Source organism: Haliotis cracherodii, unplaced genomic scaffold, assembly GCF_022045235.1.
Source record: "Haliotis cracherodii isolate W230 unplaced genomic scaffold, xgHalCrac1.p SCAF_13, whole genome shotgun sequence".
NCBI lineage: Eukaryota > Metazoa > Mollusca > Gastropoda > Lepetellida > Haliotidae > Haliotis > Haliotis cracherodii.
This window is the reverse complement of record NW_027266268.1, coordinates 3,456,836-3,479,543: the sequence shown is the minus strand read 5'-3', so window position 1 is coordinate 3,479,543 and position 22,708 is coordinate 3,456,836. Positions and strand designations below refer to the sequence as shown.

General features: G+C 45.9%; 1 protein-coding gene across 1 annotated transcript; it reads right to left on the bottom strand.

Moving 5' to 3' along the window:
* Window positions 1-10,701: 10,701 nt before the first annotated feature.
* Window positions 10,702-21,221, bottom strand: LOC139459404 (uncharacterized). The gene is made up of 10 exons (XM_071240856.1): window positions 21,115-21,221; window positions 15,339-15,443; window positions 14,220-14,280; window positions 13,299-13,509; window positions 12,830-13,096; window positions 12,307-12,454; window positions 12,038-12,150; window positions 11,547-11,813; window positions 11,024-11,171; window positions 10,702-10,867 (listed from the first exon to the last, which is right to left on the bottom strand). Exons 1-10 carry the CDS (start codon window positions 21,219-21,221, stop codon window positions 10,702-10,704), a joined length of 1,593 nt encoding a protein of 530 aa, XP_071096957.1.
* Between the last annotated feature and the right edge of the window lie 1,487 nt (window positions 21,222-22,708).

The window sequence follows — 22,708 nt, the reverse complement described above, 5'->3', positions numbered from 1 at the left end:
CGAACACTGTTCGTCAAATGATATGCGGTCTCATTCACTCGGTCGCCGTAGACATTTTCCAATCGTGATGTTCTAGATATGCTGTCTAGTTCAGTCAAAGAGAATATAGTTATTTGGAAAATGAAACCACGTGTATCCATTATACTACCACAACATTAGATCAGCTGTTTCATGTGACGTCATCCACGTCACAACACGCGAGGTCAAATCACGCGCACCTGTCCAGACGACAAATTCACAGCGGCGGGAAATCACCGACCGTCTATTAGCCTATTTGAATAAAATTGCAGATTGTAACGAAATAAAATAAATTTTAATCATTGCTGACATTTCCGATGACATATCAAATAAGAGTTGAAGACTTGCAATTGATTATCATACGTTAATCGAGAGTAGAGTGTACATAAATAATTTGTAAATCTAATATTAATTTTTGATCTAATATCCATGGCAGAATGTTTGAAAACGAGCTATAATATGTTCCATTTTCTGAAGAGATTAGTAATGTGTATTTGATGATATATATGCATACACAATTGGTTATCAATTATCTCCTACAATCACAGCATGTACCATGTACATTAGACACATGGAAAATACTATTTCAGCAAACCAATCACAGCGCCATTATCACAGTTTCAATGAAAGGAAAAACAGATCGAAATCGAACTTTACAACACATCGTATCCATAAGCGGTTAACCCAAATGCAAAAAGGTATTGCTGGCATCATTGTAGAAGTTATGTTGATGTTTTCAGTAGTTGCATTAGGTTTGTACGCGTGTACCATCGACAGAAACGGGGGCCGAGCTACCACATGTGGAACCGACCTTGACACAATTTGTTTACAATATTGCGTCGACTCACGTTAGATGTCGTGGCCACACTTTTAAAATCTCCATTTGCGACAAAATGTGAAACAGTTAGGGCAAGTCACTCACACGATCAGCTAGTTTGAGCAATCACACATGACTCTTAGTCATTTCATATGAGAAAAGTAGCAGTTATTTGTCTGAACGAGCGAGTATGTAGGACAACCGGTAAACAAGAAATCGCGGCACTGCTATGATGCGAACGTGTACTGTTCATCACTTCGGGCTTGGCCATTCAATGTTTAGGTTTTGATCATGAACCTCCTGCCCATAAATATACACTATACCAACTTAATATTAACGATTATATCTATATTTCCGTATCTTTGATTTGAATATTTTCTGTAAATCAGCATCATAAACAAAAAGACAATCTGCACTGTCGGTTGGTATGTAGCGCCGTGCTAAATCGCCATGACACACAGTCGATAAACATATGCAATACTTGGAACAAAAAACTACCGTGGCCGACTAAACCTTAGTACTCTTACGCCAATAACTGTACAGTGGGGACAAGTAAATCATTTCTGATCAGTCCGATCAGATTTCTTTTTCAAACTGGCTGTCTGATATAATAATAGTTACGTGTATGTGACATGGGTGCATAATAAACATTGCCTTCTTTCGCTTGGTGTTCAAACATGGCAGAAAACGATCGAGAAGCGCGGTAACCACATTACTAATCTCGCCATATTTCGCAATCCGTAGCACTGCATAAAATATGAGTTACACGATATTAAAGTTGAGATGATAAGGGTGATGATGGTTATAAATTCATTCAATGTACGTCATAAATGTAATGGAAATATACACTGTCGTTTTCTCATGTGTACCGACCATTCCGCCATTACCGATAGTCGATAAAAATATACAAAACGTGTAAATAAACTTGTTCATAAAGGAGTGAACAGAATTGTATTTACGTGAATAAGTATACAGTTTGGAAAAATATGTCTTTCTGATCACTCAGGTCATATTTGTTCTTATGAACAAGGATTTTATCTGAAAATATTTACGTGTATGTGCCATTGGTGCATAATCAAAATTCGCAGTCATTCGTTTGGTGTTCAAACATGGCAGAAAAGGCCGAGAAGAGCGGTAGCCACTTTACTAATCTCGCCATATTTCGCAATCCGTAGCATTGTATAAAGTATGAGTTACACAATTTCAAAGCTAAGATGATTGGGGTGATGATGGTTATAGTTTTGACTTTGCGCACTCCGTGTTAAATATCAAAATTCACAGTTTAAAAAGGGCATTTTCTCGGGACCATATATGGTCCCCTGGCACTATGCGGGTGTGAAAAGTGAGGGACCATACATCACAGTACTGTAACCTTGTGTGACGTCAAATCACTGTAAACTTGTGTGACATCACAGTACTGTAACCTTGTGTGACATCACAGCACTGTAACCTTGTGTGACGTCAAATCACTGTAACCTTGTGTGACATCACATCACTGTAACCATGTGACACATCCCAGTAATGTTACCTTGTGTGACGTCAAAACACTGTAAACGTGTGTGACATCACAGAACTGTAACGTGGTAGTGAAGTGTTGTGTAGTGCAGCATCAATGTTAACTATTGATATTTTATCAGTGTATTGTTATCCTCCCATGGACAGTTGTGATACAAAGATCATTTGATAAATTCTTTCACCTTTAGAAATGTGAGAATGTGCTTTGAGATATCCTTTCTCATAAAGCACGAATTAAGATCTGTCTATTTATTTTCAAAGAATAAAATCAGTGGTAAGTAACACGAATTGCTACAAGACAACATTGATAGTGACCAATATCACTTACACCTCCTAACAAGATCGTATCTATTTCCTTATTACAATTGTAGTAACGCTGTCGTGTAAAGATGAGGACTATAGTTTTGGGCCAATTGGGAGTCCTTGTAGGTTTGATTAAAATTCCACAACACCACTTTGTAAGTCTGCAAAATCTATATGTAATAGTATGTTGTACATAAATCATGCACTTCATGACTAACCATTACACAAGGCACTAATTACAACGTCTTGACCTTGACCGACAATGGGCACAATACCATTATTAACTTGCATTTTAGGTGTACCTCCGGATTTTTACCAGCCTTGGAATAACAGGACAGTGTAGATGTCGTGATGTAGTACATTCCTTCTTACTTACTGCCATATGTATGCATGCTTGTCCAGTGTGGCACAGTGCACGTGCATGTGTAAAGTCTTACACACATTACTGGAATGTCAAGGTGTAAATGCAGTGATATAATACTTGTTTCAGACTGGCTAAGAAAACTTGCTTTACGTTCCATTTGATTTTTGCAGGTGCCCTCTCACAGCCTAGGTCGCAGTGACAGTCAACCAGGTCACTCTGACCTAGCCTCTCTGAAGTCAGAGAAGGTCGGCATGACCTGGGCTGGGTCGGCCATGCAGGGCTTTGTTGCCGGCCCCCGGGCAGGGAATGAGGAAGAAAGGGAGGAGGAGGACGACGACGAGGAAGGAGAAGGGGACTACGATGATGAAGAAGAAGATGAAGACATCAAACACAAAACTGGATCCATGGGGTCGGACTAAACCTGTTTAGGCAGATTAGACTGATCTGAACTGGTTGAAGACTAGCTGAAGCTTGTCAACTCAAAAGTGTTTCTATTTGAATGGAGTATGTTATGATTTCTAGAAATTATTGCCAGATTCCATGTAGGACACTGTATCATTCATTACTTTTACACATTAAAGAACGTTAAATCAATAGGCATTAATGACTAAATAACCATCATGATTCAACTTGAATGGTCTCACAACACAACAGGTAAATGAGAAAACGCAAAGATTAATGAAATTAATTTGTTGACATATAAAATGGAAAAGTAGATTTTAGATTGGTCTTCATTTGTTTTGTTGAAGATTATAGAATTCTAACTTCCTCCTTTAACTAAAGCCTAACATTTAGGACTCCACAACATGCTTTCAAACTTGGAGGAAATAGGTAAAGGGAGATAACTCTCTCTTGTCCGATGTCCAATATGACCGAAGCTTATTCGCATACAGTTGTACATCTCGGCCTTCTGTAACCAGTAGATGAAACAGAGGAAACTATTTGACCGACCGACTTTTGCATGGTTCATCTCAAGACCGGTGTCTCTAAAACACATCTCAGGTTCGATTTGAATACTGGCCATTACACACACACACACACACGCACACCCGCCCCCACCCCCTACACGTCTGTAGTTGGCCGTTAACTTTCGCATACTGAGATTTATATACGATATCTATGAAACCAATTAACCCAGGATTCTTGGACAGTGGTGTCTCTAAATGCTGCTTTCAGACATTGAAGAAATAGTTGAGCTTTCCGGATAAAAATAAGTTTCCAATGTTAAAACAACACCTTAATGTCAATGAAACAACCCATAGTATTTCAGATTTCTTCATATATGTCTTCGTGATAGATCATCTTTGACTTTTTCAACAATGTTGGAATTTTGTTGCGTGGGTACCAAGTTTACTCCATGTTTTACTCAAACAAAGCATAGTTTGGTTTCCATAGCGCTAGAGATAATTCGATGGGAAGTTTATTTTACGACGAATATAAACTCTTTAGTACTAAGAAACTAGTTTTGACTTTGTTTGCGAGTTTGTAAGTAGCTGGCCATGGTGTACTTTGTCCGAATCAGGCCCTCATTCAATGCCCTGTGTACTTTAGCGCCAACTCTCATGTGCAGCTTCTTTTCATTAGGCAATTGTGCAACGTTTCCCATTGGCTGTTGTACATTTTGAGTTGATCACGGATTGGTGAGAATTAAGAATGTCATCGCTACTGTGATCTTTGACACTGAGGGACATTCATTCGTGTCTCATTCGCCAGTAGGGGAAAGTGGTGGTAGGACAAGTAGGGAATGGTGAAAACACTTTGTGATTCATCAATATTCCTTGAAGTAGACACGCATTTTGGAGGGTCACCATGAACCAAACTGTCGGGACTTGAACAGCGATTTGACCAAAAAATTACACAGTATTCCAGTTATATCGCGGCGTGTCAGTTTAATGTGGGAGGAAAGTGATGAAGGTCTCAGACGTTAACAACTTCGGTGAAATCCATGAGCACGGGTATAGTGCTGACAAACCTAGAAACATAATCGGAGCGAAACGGGGTTCGAACCCACAATCATAGGTTTCTGGCGTGCCCAAGGGACGCAACTCTGCACAGCAAATCGCGGGGCCTTTTACGACTGGGCCACCCGTGCCCCCTTATTAGACTGAAAACAGTGGCCGAAACACAGCGTACTTTAGGTCCAAGACACGACTTTGATGCCCGTATCCAATACATCACCATAAATTAACCATTCTTGATTGTTTCAGTTTTAGCCATCAACATCGGTGTATACTTCCTTGCCGGCTGTTTATTTTAATGAAAGTTTAATCATTTCACAAAGCCCCTTTCATTCATATCAGCATTACAATTTCATACGGTTTATCCGAACTTATTGATGTATTAACATGGTGGTTTTTAGTCAAACTTCAATAATTGTAAAATGTTGTGAGGATGAAAATAAAGAGTTAGCGTTAGGTGTAGTGTGACTTTTCATTCTTCCCGCTCGGGGACCATGGTTTAAATCGGTGTCAGTATTTGATGCAAGATGATGCTTTCTCAGAAGGACATATACTGCTCAAGAGGACAGGAGCAAAGTGATCTTGTGAGTGAGTGTAGTTTACTGACCCTTTGAACATGCAATATTTCAATTATATCCGAGCATGTCAATGGAGTTTTCGGGAATTGACGCAGGTCTAAGACATTTATCTCTTTCCTGAAACCTAAGAGCCGGGTATTGCAATGGCAAACCAAGAATCATAATTAGGGCGAAACAAGGAATGGAACCACGATCAGAGGGTTCTGGTACGCCTAAGGGACGCAACTCTACACATCAAGTTGCGACACTTAGACGACTTGTTTATTCAGAACCATATTAAAAAGGTAGGTTGGCTACACTCTACACATCAAGTTGCGACCACGCAATTGGGATACGATGACATGCATAAACCGTCAGCTAGCCTGACCACCCGATCCCGTTAGTTGCCTCTTACGGCAAGCATGGGTTCGTGAAGACCTATTCTATCCCGGATCGTAAAAGCGTATTACGACGTAACAATAGAAAGTTTGTTATAGGTATTTAAATAGGCAGAGGTTCATCAGAAATATACAGTGTATTAACATAGAAAGTTTGGAAAAAAATGACTTAGGTTTATACTCTATTACTGATTCTCAACTCGTTGGAACCCGGGTTAGAAAAGGCCCCAGCACTCTGGATAGGATAACAACTTTTGAAAAGTCCCGATTCCCAATTTTCTGATTCTATTTGAATTAAATGAAAAACACCTCCCAGTTGCTTTGGGGGACACGTTACCTTGTGATAAATGAGACTTGTCAATGCAAATATAGTCTGTCAGTTTAGTAAATTCTCTCCCTAGGTTGTGTGGCTATTTATGGGAACGAAGTTTTTAACCACAAATTGTTTATCTTTTTTTTCTGGAGAACATTATCTCATTACAGTTTTGTTTTTTGTGAAGATCAAGTCCATTCCGGTGCATCAATAACTGCTCATGGTCACGTGGGCTCCATTCTGCGAAAGCCATGCTATGCTGGACTTTCCATGTTAAGAATGTGGTCAGTAGATATAGTAATCGGGAAAGTATAACCTTCCGCATTCATGGTGAAGTGTAAGAATGAGTTACGGGTGCTGTCCACGCCAACGGTACCCTAGTCCCACAGAAAGGCTATTGTATTGTCAGCTGAAGTCGTATTGGAGCCTGAACACATGCGCTAATTGAGAAACGGTAGATACAAATGTTGGATGGTTATAGAATTTCGGTTTGCTTTTAGCAATTTTTCACAGAAGTCGGTGCTGAAAAACAGCCCATTCAAACGCCAGTACTATCGCTGAAGACAATTTTCTATTATCTGTTATTGACGGTGATGCTGAAGATATGTTTTGAGATTCCGTCCCGTTCTTCAACACGTCCAACCACTCGACTCTTTTCAGAAAATGCGGACACAATACAAAGCAGGAATGTATATATAGGCCTATATACATAGAGCTATTTCATTTATATGCATCTTAGTTATAGGCACCATAGTTCAGTGTGTTATATAGACATCAAGATAATTTGAAGAAGTAGTGATATTCGTTGACACTGACTGGTGAATCACATGGTATAGTAAGTGTAGAAACTGTAGTATCAGTGAAGACAGAGTGGACGTGTTGATTTCAACTTACTTATTCTTTCATTGCCCAGTGTCTGTAGAAAAGTATGTTCTTCATCAGGCAAATACCTTGTTAAAGGCAGTGGCATATATTCTGGTACTATTTGCTGATGATGTCTTCTTCCTAGAGTTAGACAAGAGATTGATTTGGGCAACAGCATAAAGCTATGCACATGACGGAATCTGTTTGATATGTCGGTAGTATTTATATCTTGTGAATCTTTCTCAGCTCCGTGCTCGTGCTCGTGTGTTTCACCAAGTAGTAAATATCTTAGACCCGCATCACTTCGGACTTTCCTTCTATATAAAGCTGGCATGCCGGGATATTACTGAAACACTGTTCAAAGCTAGCCCATAGTCAATCTCTCACTATAACCACGAACCCTGTAGTGCTGATGGTTTGCATTGATGGTCCTTGTATTGATATTTCTAAAACTTGGCTAATGACGATCATATTCTAAACATTCCCCTAACTAAGACTTTGTCTCACGCGACTGAAAACCACGTGAGCCTATGCCACATTTGGCCTGCTTGTCCGGGGTCCGGCATCGTCGTCTGTGACCATCTTTCCACAGAAACCACCTGACCAATGAAGCTGAAACTGCACGTGCTTCTGTGATACTCGAATCCGTTCAGGATGTCCAAATCCGATTTCTGTTCTGTTCTTTGCGATATTTAAAATTTGACCTTGATTTGACCTCTGCACCATGCTCCGAAATTCTCTCAAAATGCACGTGCTCGCACTGTAAACATCACATCAGAACCCACTGGACGAATGAAGCTGAAACTTTACAGGCTCCACCTCACCATTGAAACATTTTGGAGTTTGCCAACGCATGTTTGCCAACGTATGTTTTCCGTGTGAAGCCGCCTTTACGATTACAAAATACTTTGTTCGACTCATAAGTTCTCCTTGAAGGTAAGTATAAGGCTCAGAATTGAGTCTTTGTGTAATGTAAATTAACTGTTGTGTATTTAAATAATTATATACAACAACACATTTATTCTTGAAAAGTGATAAACATTCATTCAATAAGAAAATACAACATGATAAATATGAATCCAAGTAAACAAATAAAAGACTGAACTGCTCAGTCTATGAAGTGCACAAGTATAGAGGTGACCCAATGATGTTCAAGCACGTTGACTGAACTGACATCCTACAATTACCCCAAAATGAAAAACGTGTGCCAATGTGCCAGAAATATGAGTATTCCAATGATAAGTTCGAATTTCGACATTGAAGGACGAAGCGGGACTATCACCAGACGAGTGCAATCAGGACTGTACAACGCAACATCCGGTCAGACTGACCAGCTGACCGACGAGTCCTCGCCCTGAGGATGGGTGGGGGTCGTCAGACAGTCGGAGGATGGGCGAGGAACATCACAACTCGGTCTCCCCCACGAGGAACATCACAACTCGGTCCCCCGGTCAGACTGACCAGTTGACCGGTGAGTCCTGGCCCTGAGGAGGGGTGGGGGTCGTCAGACCGTCGGAGGGTGGGGGTCGTCAGACAGTCGGAGGGTGGGCGAGGAACATCACAACTCGGTCCCCCGGTCAGACTGACCAGTTGACCGGCGAGTCCTGGCCCTTAGGAGGGGTGGGGGTCGTCAGACAGTCGGAGGGTGGGGGTCGTCAGACAGTCGGAGGGAGGGGGTCGTCAGACAGTCGGAGGCTGGGCGAGGAACATCACACCTCGGTCCCCCGGTCAGACTGACCAGTTGACTGGCGAGTCAAGGCCCTGAGGAGGGATGGGGGTCGTCAGACAGTCGGAGGGTGGGGGTCGTCAGACAGTCGGAGGGTGGGCGAGGAACATCACAACTCGGTCCCCCGGTCAGACTGACCAGTTGACCGGCGAGTCAAGGCCCTGAGGAGGGGTGGGGGTCGTCAGACCGTCGGAGGGTGGGGGTCGTCAGACAGTCGGAGGGTGGGGGTCGTCAGACAGTCGGAGGGTGGGCGAGGAACATCACAACTCGGTCCCCCGGTCAGACTGACCAGTTGACCGGCGAGTCAAGGCCCTGAGGAGGGGTGGGGGTCGTCAGACCGTCGGAGGGTGGGGGTCGTCAGACAGTCGGAGGGTGGGGGTCGTCAGACAGTCGGAGGGTGGGCGAGGAACATCACAACTCAGTCCCCCGGTCAGACTGACCAGTTGACCGGCGAGTCAAGGCCCTGAGGAGGGGTGGGGGTCGTCAGACAGTCGAAGGGTGGGCGAGGAACATCACAACTCGGTCCCCCGGTCAGACTGACCAGTTGACTGGCGAGTCAAGGCCCTGAGGAGGGATGGGGGTCGTCAGACAGTCGGAGGGTGGGGGTCGTCAGACAGTCGGAGGGTGGGCGAGGAACATCACAATTCGGTCCCCCGGTCAGACTGACCAGTTGACCGGCGAGTCAAGGCCCTGGGGAGGGGTGGGGGTCGTCAGACCGTCGGAGGGTGGGGGTCGTCAGACAGTCGGAGGGTGGGGGTTGTCAGACAGTCGGAGGGTGGGCGAGGAACATCACAACTCGGTCCCCCGGTCAGACTGACCAGTTGACAGGCGAGTCCTGGCCCTCAGGAGGGGTGGGGGTCGTCAGACCGTCGGAGGGTGGGGGTCGTCAGACAGTCGGAGGGTGGGGGTCGTCAGACAGTCGGAGGGTGGGCGAGGAACATCACAACTCGGTCCCCCGGTCAGACTGACCAGTTGACCGGCGAGACAAGGCCCTGAGGAGGGGTGGGGGTCGTCAGACCGTCGGAGGGTGGGGGTCGTCAGACAGTCGGAGGGTGGGGGTCGTCAGACAGTCGGAGGGTGGGCGAGGAACATCACAACTCGGTCCCCCGGTCAGACTGACCAGTTGACCGGCAAGTCCTGGCCCTGAGGAGGGGTGGGGGTCGTCAGACCGTCGGAGGGTGGGGGTCGTCAGACAGTCGGAGGGTAGGGGTCGTCAGACAGTCGGAGGGTGGGCGAGGAACATCACAACTCGGTCCCCCGGTCAGACTGACCAGTTGACCGGCGAGTCAAGGCCCTGAGGAGGGGTGGGGGTCGTCAGACAGTCGGAGGGTGGGGGTCGTCAGACAGTCGGAGGGTGGGGGTCGTCAGACAGTCGGAGGGTGGGCGAGGAACATCACAACTCGGTCCCCCGGTCAGACTCACCAGTTGACCGGCGAGTCAAGGCCCTGAGGAGGGGTGGGGGTCGTCAGACCGTCGGAGGGTGGGGGTCGTCAGACAGTCGGAGGGTTGGGGTCGTCAGACAGTCGGAGGGTGGGCGATGAACATCACAACTCGGTCCCCCGGTCAGACTGACCAGCTGACCGGCGAGTCCTGGCCCTGAGGAGGGGTGGGGGTCATCAGACAGTCGGAGGGTGGGCGAGGAACATCACAACTCGGCCTACCGGTCAGACTGACTAGTTGACCGGCGAGTCCTGGCCCTGAGGAGGGGTGGGGGTCGTCAGATCGTCGGAGGGTGGGGGTCGTCAGACAGTCGGAGGGTTGGGGTCGTCAGACAGTCGGAGGGTGGGCGATGAACATCACAACTCGGTTCCCCGGTCAGACTGGCCAGTTGACCGGCGAGTCAAGGCCCTGAGGAGGGGTGGGGGTCGTCAGACCGTCGGAGGGTGGGGGTCGTCAGACAGTCGGAGGGTGACCAGCTGACCGGCGAGTCCTCGCCCTGAGGAGGGGTGGGGGTCATCAGACCGTCGGAGGGTGGGGGTCGTCAGACAGTCGGAGGATGGGCGATGAACATCACAACTCGGTCCCCCGGTCAGACTGACCAGTTGATCGGCGAGTCCTGGCCCTCAGGAGGGGTGGGGGTCGTCAGAAGGTCGGAGGGTGGGGGTCGTCAGACAGTCGGAGGGTGGGGGTCGTCAGACAGTCGGAGGGTGGGCGATGAACATCACAACTCGGTCACCCGGTCAGACTGACCAGCTGACCGGCGAGTCCTGGCCCTGAGGAGGGGTGGGGGTTGTCAGACAGTCGGAGGGTGGGGTCGTCAGACCGTCGGAGGGTGGGCGAGGAACATCACAACTCGGCCTCCCGGTCAGGCTGACTAGTTGACCGGCGAGTCCTGGCCCTGAGGAGGGGTGGGGGTCGTCAGACCGTCGGAGGGTGGGGGTCGTCAGACAGTCGGAGGGTTGGGGTCGTCAGACAGTCGGAGGGTGGGCGATGAACATCACAACTCGGTCTCCCGGTCAGACTGACTAGTTGACCGGCGAGTCCTGGCCCTGAGGAGGGGTGGGGGTCGTCAGACCGTCGGAGGGTGGGGGTCGTCAGACAGTCGGAGGGTTGGGGTCGTCAGACAGTCGGAGGGTGGGCGATGAACATCACAACTCGGTCCCCCGGTCAGACTGGCCAGTTGACCGGCGAGTCAAGGCCCTGAGGAGGGGTGGGGGTCGTCAGACCGTCGGAGGGTGGGGGTCGTCAGACAGTCGGAGGGTGACCAGCTGACCGGTGAGTCCTGGCCCTGAGGAGGGATGGGGGTCATCAGGCCGTCGGAGGGTGTGGGTCGTCAGACAGTCGGAGGGTGGGCGAGGAACATCACAACTCGGTCCCCCGGACAGACTGACCAGTTGACCGGCGAGTCCTGGCCCTGAGGAGGGGTGGGGGTCGTCAGACAGTCGGAGGGTGGGGGTCGTCAGACAGACGGAGGGTGGGCGAGGAACATCACAACTCGGTCCCCCGGTCAGACTGACCAGTTGACCGGCGAGTCCTGGCCCTGAGGAGGGGTGGGGGTCGTCAGATCGTCGGAGGGTGGGGGTCGTCAGACAGTCGGAGGGTTGGGGTCGTCAGACAGTCGGAGGGTGGGCGATGAACATCACAACTCGGTTCCCCGGTCAGACTGGCCAGTTGACCGGCGAGTCAAGGCCCTGAGGAGGGGTGGGGGTCGTCAGACCGTCGGAGGGTGGGGGTCGTCAGACAGTCGGAGGGTGACCAGCTGACCGGCGAGTCCTCGCCCTGAGGAGGGGTGGGGGTCATCAGACCGTCGGAGGGTGGGGGTCGTCAGACAGTCGGAGGATGGGCGATGAACATCACAACTCGGTCCCCCGGTCAGACTGACCAGTTGATCGGCGAGTCCTGGCCCTCAGGAGGGGTGGGGGTCGTCAGAAGGTCGGAGGGTGGGGGTCGTCAGACAGTCGGAGGGTGGGGGTCGTCAGACAGTCGGAGGGTGGGCGATGAACATCACAACTCGGTCACCCGGTCAGACTGACCAGCTGACCGGCGAGTCCTGGCCCTGAGGAGGGGTGGGGGTTGTCAGACAGTCGGAGGGTGGGGTCGTCAGACCGTCGGAGGGTGGGCGAGGAACATCACAACTCGGCCTCCCGGTCAGGCTGACTAGTTGACCGGCGAGTCCTGGCCCTGAGGAGGGGTGGGGGTCGTCAGACCGTCGGAGGGTGGGGGTCGTCAGACAGTCGGAGGGTTGGGGTCGTCAGACAGTCGGAGGGTGGGCGATGAACATCACAACTCGGTCTCCCGGTCAGACTGACTAGTTGACCGGCGAGTCCTGGCCCTGAGGAGGGGTGGGGGTCGTCAGACCGTCGGAGGGTGGGGGTCGTCAGACAGTCGGAGGGTTGGGGTCGTCAGACAGTCGGAGGGTGGGCGATGAACATCACAACTCGGTCCCCCGGTCAGACTGGCCAGTTGACCGGCGAGTCAAGGCCCTGAGGAGGGGTGGGGGTCGTCAGACCGTCGGAGGGTGGGGGTCGTCAGACAGTCGGAGGGTGACCAGCTGACCGGTGAGTCCTGGCCCTGAGGAGGGATGGGGGTCATCAGGCCGTCGGAGGGTGTGGGTCGTCAGACAGTCGGAGGGTGGGCGAGGAACATCACAACTCGGTCCCCCGGACAGACTGACCAGTTGACCGGCGAGTCCTGGCCCTGAGGAGGGGTGGGGGTCGTCAGACAGTCGGAGGGTGGGGGTCGTCAGACAGACGGAGGGTGGGCGAGGAACATCACAACTCGGTCCCCCGGTCAGACTGACCAGTTGACCGGCGAGTCCTGGCCCTGAGGAGGGGTGGGGGTCGTCAGACCGTCGGAGGGTGGGGGTCGTCACACAGTCGGAGTGTGGGGGTCGTCAGACAGTCGGAGGGTGGGCGATGAACATCACAACTCGGTCCCCCGGTCAGACTGACCAGTTGACCGGCGAGTCAAGGCCCTGAGGAGGGGTGGGTGTCGTCAGACAGTCGGAGGGTGGGGGTCGTCAGACAGTCGGAGGGTGGGCGAGGAACATCAGAACACGGTCCCCCGGTCAGACTGACCAGTTGACCGGCGAGTCCTGGCCCTGAGGAAGGGTGGGGGTCGTCAGACCGTCGGAGGGTGGGGGTCGTCAGACAGTCGGAGGGTGGGCGAGGAACATCACAACTCGGTCCCCCTGGACAGCCGCTTCCGGGTACTGGGTCAGTTCCTGGCTTGACAACCTACCCGGACGACAACCCGACATCGACAGAGATTTGAATTTATCAGCTACAGTTTTGTATTACAATAAAATTATTATTACAGTGTGCATGAAGAGATATCGAAATAAATTCAGCGTTTTTTTGTTCCATGTAAAGATGTCAGGTAGTCAACATTAACGGAACATTTAGCAGCTGCAGCATGCAACAAATGGTCGGGCCAAGATACGTAGTCCCTGAAACAGAAGGAAATAAAAAAGGTCGAGTCTTGACACATCAAACATAAAAATAAATTTTATGTTGGATACTAGTTTCACCGATTCGTTCATGATACACGTGTGTTATGTGTGTATTTGATGGATGTTGGTAACGCGTGTGGTTGATACATTATAGATGTACGTACCCTGAGAATCACTCTTCCCATGCGGCGAATCCTGGACTTCCTTTTGTTGGAATTGGCTGTTGAAGAAAGCACATTTGTTTGTCTCAGTGGCCATATGGTCTCTGGTTTATCTCCAATTCGCGATTCAAAGTTCATGTATTTCACATGTTATACTATCTATTCGTAGCTCTACGCGTATTCCCGTAGGGAAATGAACATATACGTTTTGTCATGAAACAAGAAATATGTAATGGCAATTCTACAACTTCCCACACAAATTCATCAGATCTGTATTGTATTGTAAGGAAGGGCGGATATTCACAGGTTTACAAACTCTTGACAATATAGGTACCTGAGAAGGTGGCGGAGTGTGCTTCAGGAACTCTGGAATGAGGAGGAATCCAATGAAATCACTGTAGGAAGAATTGTCATTGTCTACCAACCAGTTTACAGTTTCTAGCAGGTAATCTGGCAGCGTGCATGCTTCCATAGTGTCACTGCTTCCCTAGTGTCATTGCTTCCATAGTGTCATTACTTCCATAGTGTCATTGCTTCCATAGTGTCACTGCTTCCATAGTGTCATTGCTTCCATAGTGTCACTGCTTCCATAGTGTCATTGCTTCCATAGTGTCATTACTTCCATAGTGTCACTGCTTCCATAGTGTCACTGCTTCCATAGTGTCACTGCTTCCATAGTGTCAGTGCTTCCAAAGTGTCATTGCTTCCATAGTGTCACAGCTTCCATAGTGTCATTACTTCCATAGTGTCACAGCTTCCATAGTGTCATTACTTCCATAGTGTCACTGCTTCCATAGTGTCACTGCTTCCATAGTGTCACTGCTTCCATAGTGTCATTGCTTCCATAGTGTCATTACTTCCATAGTGTCACTGCTTCCATAGTGTCACTGCTTCCATAGTGTCACTGCTTCCATAGTGTCACAGCTTCCATAGTGTCACTGCTTCCATAGTGTCACAGCTTCCATAGTGTCATTACTTCCATAGTGTCACTGCTTCCATAGTGTCACTGCTTCCATAGTGTCACTGCTTCCATAGTGTCACTGCTTCCATAGTGTCATTGCCTTTACGAAAGATGAGGACGCATATAGAGGGCATCAGGATGTTCGTACAAAAAGTATCTCAATTATTAGCCCTATTGTCTCAGTCTCATACCAAGTTTGATGAAAAGTTAATGGAATTATTTAATCATTAAACGTATCGGCTCTGACGCGAATAACTCACATGCATGTCTTAAAGTTGTATGATTTGTTAATTATTAATAATAAGTGATGATAAACATTCGACAGCTATTGTCAACTTTGCAAGAGGCTGTCCGACCAACTTGTTGTCTGGGATCGAACTGTCGGCCATAATTAACTGCTCTTTAACCTAGTAATTCTTTTCAAGACATGTTGTTTTCAATTTTATTGTACATACTGTGATAATTAAAACACAGTAAATGAGTATAAGTCACCTATCCACTTCATCGATGTAGTAGAACGATATGATGCTGATGTTGCTCGTGGTGCTGTTGCTGATGCTGATGCTGCTTGTTGAGATTAGGCCAGATGACTTGTGCCTACATACAGAGAATAACACTGTATTACTGCCTGTATCCAGCAGATCATGGCTGATGTCAGTATAGAGAGTGGAGAATAAACAGTGTATGATATATCACTGTCTGTATCCATCAGGTCATGGTTGATGTCAGTATAGAGAGTGGAGAATAAACAATGTATGGTGTATCACTGTCTGTATCCATCAGGTCATGGTTGATGTCAGTATAGAGAGTGGAGAATAAACAATGTATGGTGTATCACTGTCTGTATCCATCAGGTCATGGCTGATGTCAGTATAGAGAGTGGAGAATAAACAATGTATGGTGTATCACTGTCTGTATCCAGCAGATCATGGCTGATGTCAGTATAGAGAGTGGAGAATAAACAATGTATGGTGTATCACTGTCTGTATCCAACAGGTCATGGCTGATGCCAGTATAGAGAGTGGAGATTACACAATGTATGGTGTATGTTTGTCTGTATCCATCAGGTCATGGCTGATGTCAGCATAGAGAGTGGAGAATAAACAATGTATGGTGTATTACTGTCTGTATCCAGCAGGTCATGGCTGATGCCAGTATAGAGAGTGGAGATTAAACAATGTATGGTGTATCACTGTCTGTATCCATCAGGTCATGGCTGATGTCTGTAAAAAGAGTGGAGAATAAACAATGTATGGTGTATTACTGTCTGTATCCATCAGGTCATGGCTGATGTCAGTATAGAGAGTGGAGAATAAACAATGTATGGTGTATCACTGTCTGTATCCAGCAGGTCATGGCTGATGTCAGTATAGAGAGTGGAGAATAAACAATGTATGGTGTATTACTGTCTGTATCCATCAGGTCATGGCTGATGTCAGTATAGAGAGTGGAGAATAAACAATGTATGGTGTATGTATGTCTGTACCTAGCAGGTCATGGCTGATGCCAGTATAGAGAGTGGAGAATAAACAATGTATGGTGTATGTATGTATGTCTGTACCTAGCAGGCCATGGCTGATGTCAGTATAGAGAGTGGAGAATAAACAATGTATGGTGTATCACTGTCTGTATACAACAGGTCATGGCTGATGTCAGTATAGATAGTGGAGAATAAACAATGTATGGTGTATGTATGTATGTCTGTACCTAGCAGGCCATGGCTGATGTCAGAGTAGAGAGTGGAGAATATACAATGTATGGTGTATCACTGTCTTTATCCATCAGGTCATGGCTGATGTCAGTATAGAGAGTGGAGAATAAACAATGTATGGTGTATCACTGTCTGTATCCAACAGGTCATGGCTGATGTCAGTATAGAGAGTGGAGAATAAACAATGTATGGTGTATCACTGTCTGTATCCATCAGGTCATGGTTGATGTCAATATAGTTAGTGGAGAATAAACAATGTATGGTGTATGTATGTATGTCTGTACCTAGCAGGCCATGGCTGATGACAGTGTAGAGAGTGGAGAATAAACAATGTATGGTGTATCACTGTCTGTATCCAACAGGTCATGGCTGATGTCAGCATAGAGAGTGGAGAATATACAATGTATGGTGTATCACTGTCTGTATCCAACAGGTCATGGCTGATGTCAGCATAGAGAGTGGAGAATATACAATGTATGGTGTATCACTGTCTGTATCCATCAGGTCATGGTTGATGTCAGTATAGAGAGTGGAGAATAAACAATGTATGGTGTATCACTGTCTGTATCCAACAGGTCATGGCTGATGTCAGCATAGAGAGTGGAGAATATACAATGTATGGTGTATCACTGTCTGTATCCAACAGGTCATGGCTGATGTCAGCATAGAGAGTGGAGAACATACAATGTATGGTGTATCACTGTCTGTATCCAACAGGTCATGGCTGATGTCAGCATAGAGAGTGGAGAATATACAATGTATGGTGTATCACTGTCTGTATCCAACAGGTCATGGCTGATGTCAGTATAGAGAGTGGAGAATATACAATGTATGGTGTATCACTGTCTATATCCATCAGGTCATGGTTGATGTCAGTATAGAGAGTGGAGAATAAACATTGTATGATATATCACTGTCTGTATCCAGCAGGTCATGGCTGATGTCAGTATAGAGAGTGGAGAATAAACAATGTATGATATATCACTGTCTGTATCCATCAGGTCATGGTTGATGTCAGTATAGAGAGTGGAGAATAAACAATGTATGGTGTATGTATGTATGTCTGTACCTAGCAGGCCATGGCTGATGTCAGTATAGAGAGTGGAGAATATACAATGTATGGTGTATCACTGTCTGTATCCAACAGGTCATGGCTGATGTCAATATAGAGAGTGGAGAATATACAATGCATGGTGTATGTATGTATGTCTGTACCTAGCAGGCAATGGCTGATGTCAGTATAGAGAGTGGAGAATATACAATGTATGGTGTATCACTGTCTGTATCCATCAGGTCATGGCTGTTGTCAGTATAGAGAGTGGAGATTAAACAATGTATGTTGTATCACTGTCTGTATCCAACAGGTCATGGCTGATGTCAGCATAGAGAGTGGAGAATATACAATGTATGGTGTATCACTGTCTGTATCCATCAGGTCATGGTTGATGTCAGTATAGAGAGTGGAGAATAAACAATGTATGGTGTATCACTGTCTGTATCCAACAGGTCATGGCTGATGTCAGCATAGAGAGTGGAGAATATACAATGTATGGTGTATCACTGTCTGTATCCAACAGGTCATGGCTGATGTCAGCATAGAGAGTGGAGAATATACAATGTATGGTGTATCACTGTCTGTATCCAACAGGTCATGGCTGATGTCAGCATAGAGAGTGGAGAATATACAATGTATGGTGTATCACTGTCTGTATCCAACAGGTCATGGCTGATGTCAGTATAGAGAGTGGAGAATATACAATGTATGGTGTATCACTGTCTATATCCATCAGGTCATGGTTGATGTCAGTATAGAGAGTGGAGAATAAACATTGTATGATATATCACTGTCTGTATCCAGCAGGTCATGGCTGATGTCAGTATAGAGAGTGGAGAATAAACAATGTATGATATATCACTGTCTGTATCCATCAGGTCATGGTTGATGTCAGTATAGAGAGTGGAGAATAAACAATGTATGGTGTATGTATGTATGTCTGTACCTAGCAGGCCATGGCTGATGTCAGTATTCAGAGTGGAGAATATACAATGTATGGTGTATCACTGTCTGTATCCAACAGGTCATGGCTGATGTCAATATAGAGAGTGGAGAATATACAATGCATGGTGTATGTATGTATGTCTGTACCTAGCAGGCCATGGCTGATGTCAGTATAGAGAGTGGAGAATATACAATGTATGGTGTATCACTGTCTGTATCCATCAGGTCATGGCTGTTGTCAGTATAGAGAGTGGAGATTAAACAATGTATGTTGTATCACTGTCTGTATCCATCAGGTCATGGCTGTTGTCAGTATAGAGAGTGGAGAATAAACAATGTATGGTGTATGTATGTATGTCTGTATCCATCAGGTCATGGCTGTTGTCAGTATAGAGAGTGGAGATTAAACAATGTATGGTGTATCACTGTCTGTATCCAACAGGTCATGGCTGATGTCAGTATAGAGAGTGGAGAATAAACAATGTATGGTGTATCACTGTCTGTATCCAACAGGTCATGGCTGATGTCAGCATAGAGAGTGGAGAATATACAATGTATGGTGTATCACTGTCTGTATCCAACAGGTCATGGCTGATGTCAGCATAGAGAGTGGAGAATATACAATGTATGGTGTATCACTGTCTGTATCCATCAGGTCATGGTTGATGTCAGTATAGAGAGTGGAGAATAAACAATGTATGGTGTATCACTGTCTGTATCCAACAGGTCATGGCTGATGTCAGCATAGAGAGTGGAGAATATACAATGTATGGTGTATCACTGTCTGTATCCAACAGGTCATGGCTGATGTCAGCATAGAGAGTGGAGAATATACAATGTATGGTGTATCACTGTCTGTATCCAACAGGTCATGGCTGATGTCAGCATAGAGAGTGGAGAATATACAATGTATGGTGTATCACTGTCTGTATCCAACAGGTCATGGCTGATGTCAGTATAGAGAGTGGAGAATATACAATGTATGGTGTATCACTGTCTATATCCATCAGGTCATGGTTGATGTCAGTATAGAGAGTGGAGAATAAACATTGTATGATATATCACTGTCTGTATCCAGCAGGTCATGGCTGATGTCAGTATAGAGAGTGGAGAATAAACAATGTATGACATATCACTGTCTGTATCCATCAGGTCATGGTTGATGTCAGTATAGAGAGTGGAGAATAAACAATGTATGGTGTATGTATGTATGTCTGTACCTAGCAGGCCATGGCTGATGTCAGTATAGAGAGTGGAGAATATACAATGTATGGTGTATCACTGTCTGTATCCAGCAGGTCATGGCTGATGTCAATATAGAGAGTGGAGAATATACAATGCATGGTGTATGTATGTATGTCTGTACCTAGCAGGCCATGGCTGATGTCAGTATAGAGAGTGGAGAATATACAATGTATGGTGTATCACTGTCTGTATCCATCAGGTCATGGCTGTTGTCAGTATAGAGAGTGGAGATTAAACAATGTATGTTGTATCACTGTCTGTATCCATCAGGTCATGGCTGTTGTCAGTATAGAGAGTGGAGAATAAACAATGTATGGTGTATGTATGTATGTCTGTATCCATCAGGTCATGGCTGTTGTCAGTATAGAGAGTGGAGAATAAACAATGTATGGTGTATCACTGTCTGTATCCAACAGGTCATGGCTGATGTCAGTATAGAGAGTGGAGAATAAACAATGTATGGTGTATCACTGTCTGTATCCATCAGGTCATGGCCGATGTCAATATAGAGAGTGGAGAATAAACAATGTATGGTGTATGTATGTATGTCTGTACCTAGCAGGCCATGGCTGATGACAGTGTAGAGAGTGGAGAATAAACAATGTATGGTGTATGTATGTCTGTATCCATCAGGTCCTGGCTGTTGTCAGTATAGAGAGTGGAGAATAAACAATGTATGGTGTATCACTGTCTGTATCCAACAGGTCATGGCTGATGTCAGTATAGAGAGTGGAGAATAAACAATGTATGGTGTATCACTGTCTGTATCCAACAGGTCATGGCTGATGTCAGTATAGAGAAAAAAAACAGTTAAGTTAGTGGAGAATAACTAGTTAATGGTTTATAACTTACAAGTTGTCTGTGCTTCGATTCAAGGCAACTTCGGGATCCCTGCAAAGACCAGAAAGTATAACGAAATATAGTTATAGGACTCGATTATTTAAAGATCGCCGTCATATAGCTGGAATATTGCTGAGAGCGGGGTTAAACAACAAAGAAACATTTTTTTCTACCTTCGTGAATACTGTAAATTTCGTTATTCTATTGTGGAGTTTGCATATTTGTGGCGATAGGCAACAATACGATATCGTTAAAACCAACTTTCCAGTCTAATTTTCCTATGTTATATAACCCGTCTGTCAATAGAAACAACAGATGCCAGATAATAATTCTTGGATTCATTAAAAACCGGTATAGACAAATCTCATCAAAAGTTTATATTTGCATATTATTCCCGTTCACTGGACTTAATGGATGTTCTGAAACATAATGTGTTGTGGGGGAAACAATACATCCAGTGATCGCTATCTTACCTGGGTGGAGGGCCTGGTGACCTGGGGTGGGACAATTCATCCTTGCAGTCATCCCCAGCCCCGAGATCTCTGTTCTCGTGTCCCGCGCGGGGAGCAGCCCTAAACATAATGGTAGATTGAGGGAAATGGTATCAAGACAGACATGGTGCACTTTTATCATTGTGATTTTAACCATTAACCATCAGAATCTGTGTATTACCTTGTCCCCAAGAGATGGCGTATAAAAAAAAATAACTTCTTACTTTTGAACATATGTATGAAAGCAATAGAACAACTGATACTTTTCATGGATACGAACATTTTCTACATTACAGTCTCTACCATAACAACATTGTGGTCAAGCTGATGTCGGACCTGTCTGGCTGTTGGCACCGGAGTGCTGCTGCTTGTGTCCCCCCTCGGTCACTGCGTCGTGTACAGAGGGGGGCATATCGGGGGTGTCCTCCGGGGGGAACTCATCTGGTACATCCTCAACACCACCATCTTCCCGTACTGCATGATTCTGTTCTTGTCTGTGCAAATATAAAAACTGATGTCGTGTGGCGCCAACAAATCTCTTTAAGTTATGCAAAGTACATAATGCTGCAAAGGCTGGTCACATGTTGATTGAATGCTAGAAGATCGTACGTAGTGTGAATGACCTTCATAAACAAACACCCGTCACAACCAAATACCTGCATGCCAACATAATCAAACACCCGTCACAAACACATCCCCTACATCCCATCAGAAACAAAAACCCGTCACAAACAAACACCCCTCACAAACAAACACCCACATCCCATCATAAACAAACACCCATCACAAACAAACACCCAAAATTCCATCAGAAACAAAAACCCGTCACAAACAAACACCCAGCCTCCCATCATAATCAAACACCCATCACAAACAAACACCCTACATCCCATCATAAACAAACACCCGTCACAAACAAACACCCAACCTCCCATCATAATCAAACACCCATCACAAACAAACACCCTACATCCCATCATAAACAAACACCCGTCACAAACAAACACCCAGCCTCCCATCATAATCAAACACCCATCACAAACAAACAACCTACATCCCATCATAAACAAACATCCATCACAAACAAACACCCTACATTCCATCAGAAACAAACACCCATCAGAAACAAACACCCATCACAAACAAACACCCAGCCTCCCATCATAATCAAACACCCATCACAAACAAACACCCTACATCCCATCACAAACAAACACCCGTCACAAACAAACACCCATCACAAACAAACACCCTACATCCCATCATAAACAAACATCCGTCACAAACAAACACCCTACATCCCATCATAAACAAACACCCGTCACAAACAAACACCCAAAATCCCATCATAATCAAACACCCATCACAAACAAACACCCAAAATCCCATCATAAACAAACACCCGTCACAAACAAACACCCTACATCCCATCATAAACAAACACCCGTCACAAACAAACACCCAGCCTCCCATCATAATCAAACACCCATAACAAACAAACACCCGTCACAAACAAATCCTCTACATCCCTTCATAAACAAACAGCTTACATTATGTTTTCATAAATATATCTTCT

Excerpts from the sequence above, each read along its gene's own strand:
- LOC139459404 (XM_071240856.1), bottom strand. The coding sequence starts at position 21,221 with ATGTTTAGGGCTGCTCCCCGCGCGGGACACGAGAACAGAGATCTCGGG. Across the intron at positions 15,444-21,114 it reads TCACCAGGCCCTCCACCCAG|GCACAAGTCATCTGGCCTAA; the intron begins GTAAGATAGCGA and ends CTCTGTATGTAG. Across the intron at positions 14,281-15,338 it reads TACATCGATGAAGTGGATAG|TGATTTCATTGGATTCCTCC; the intron begins GTGACTTATACT and ends TTCTTCCTACAG.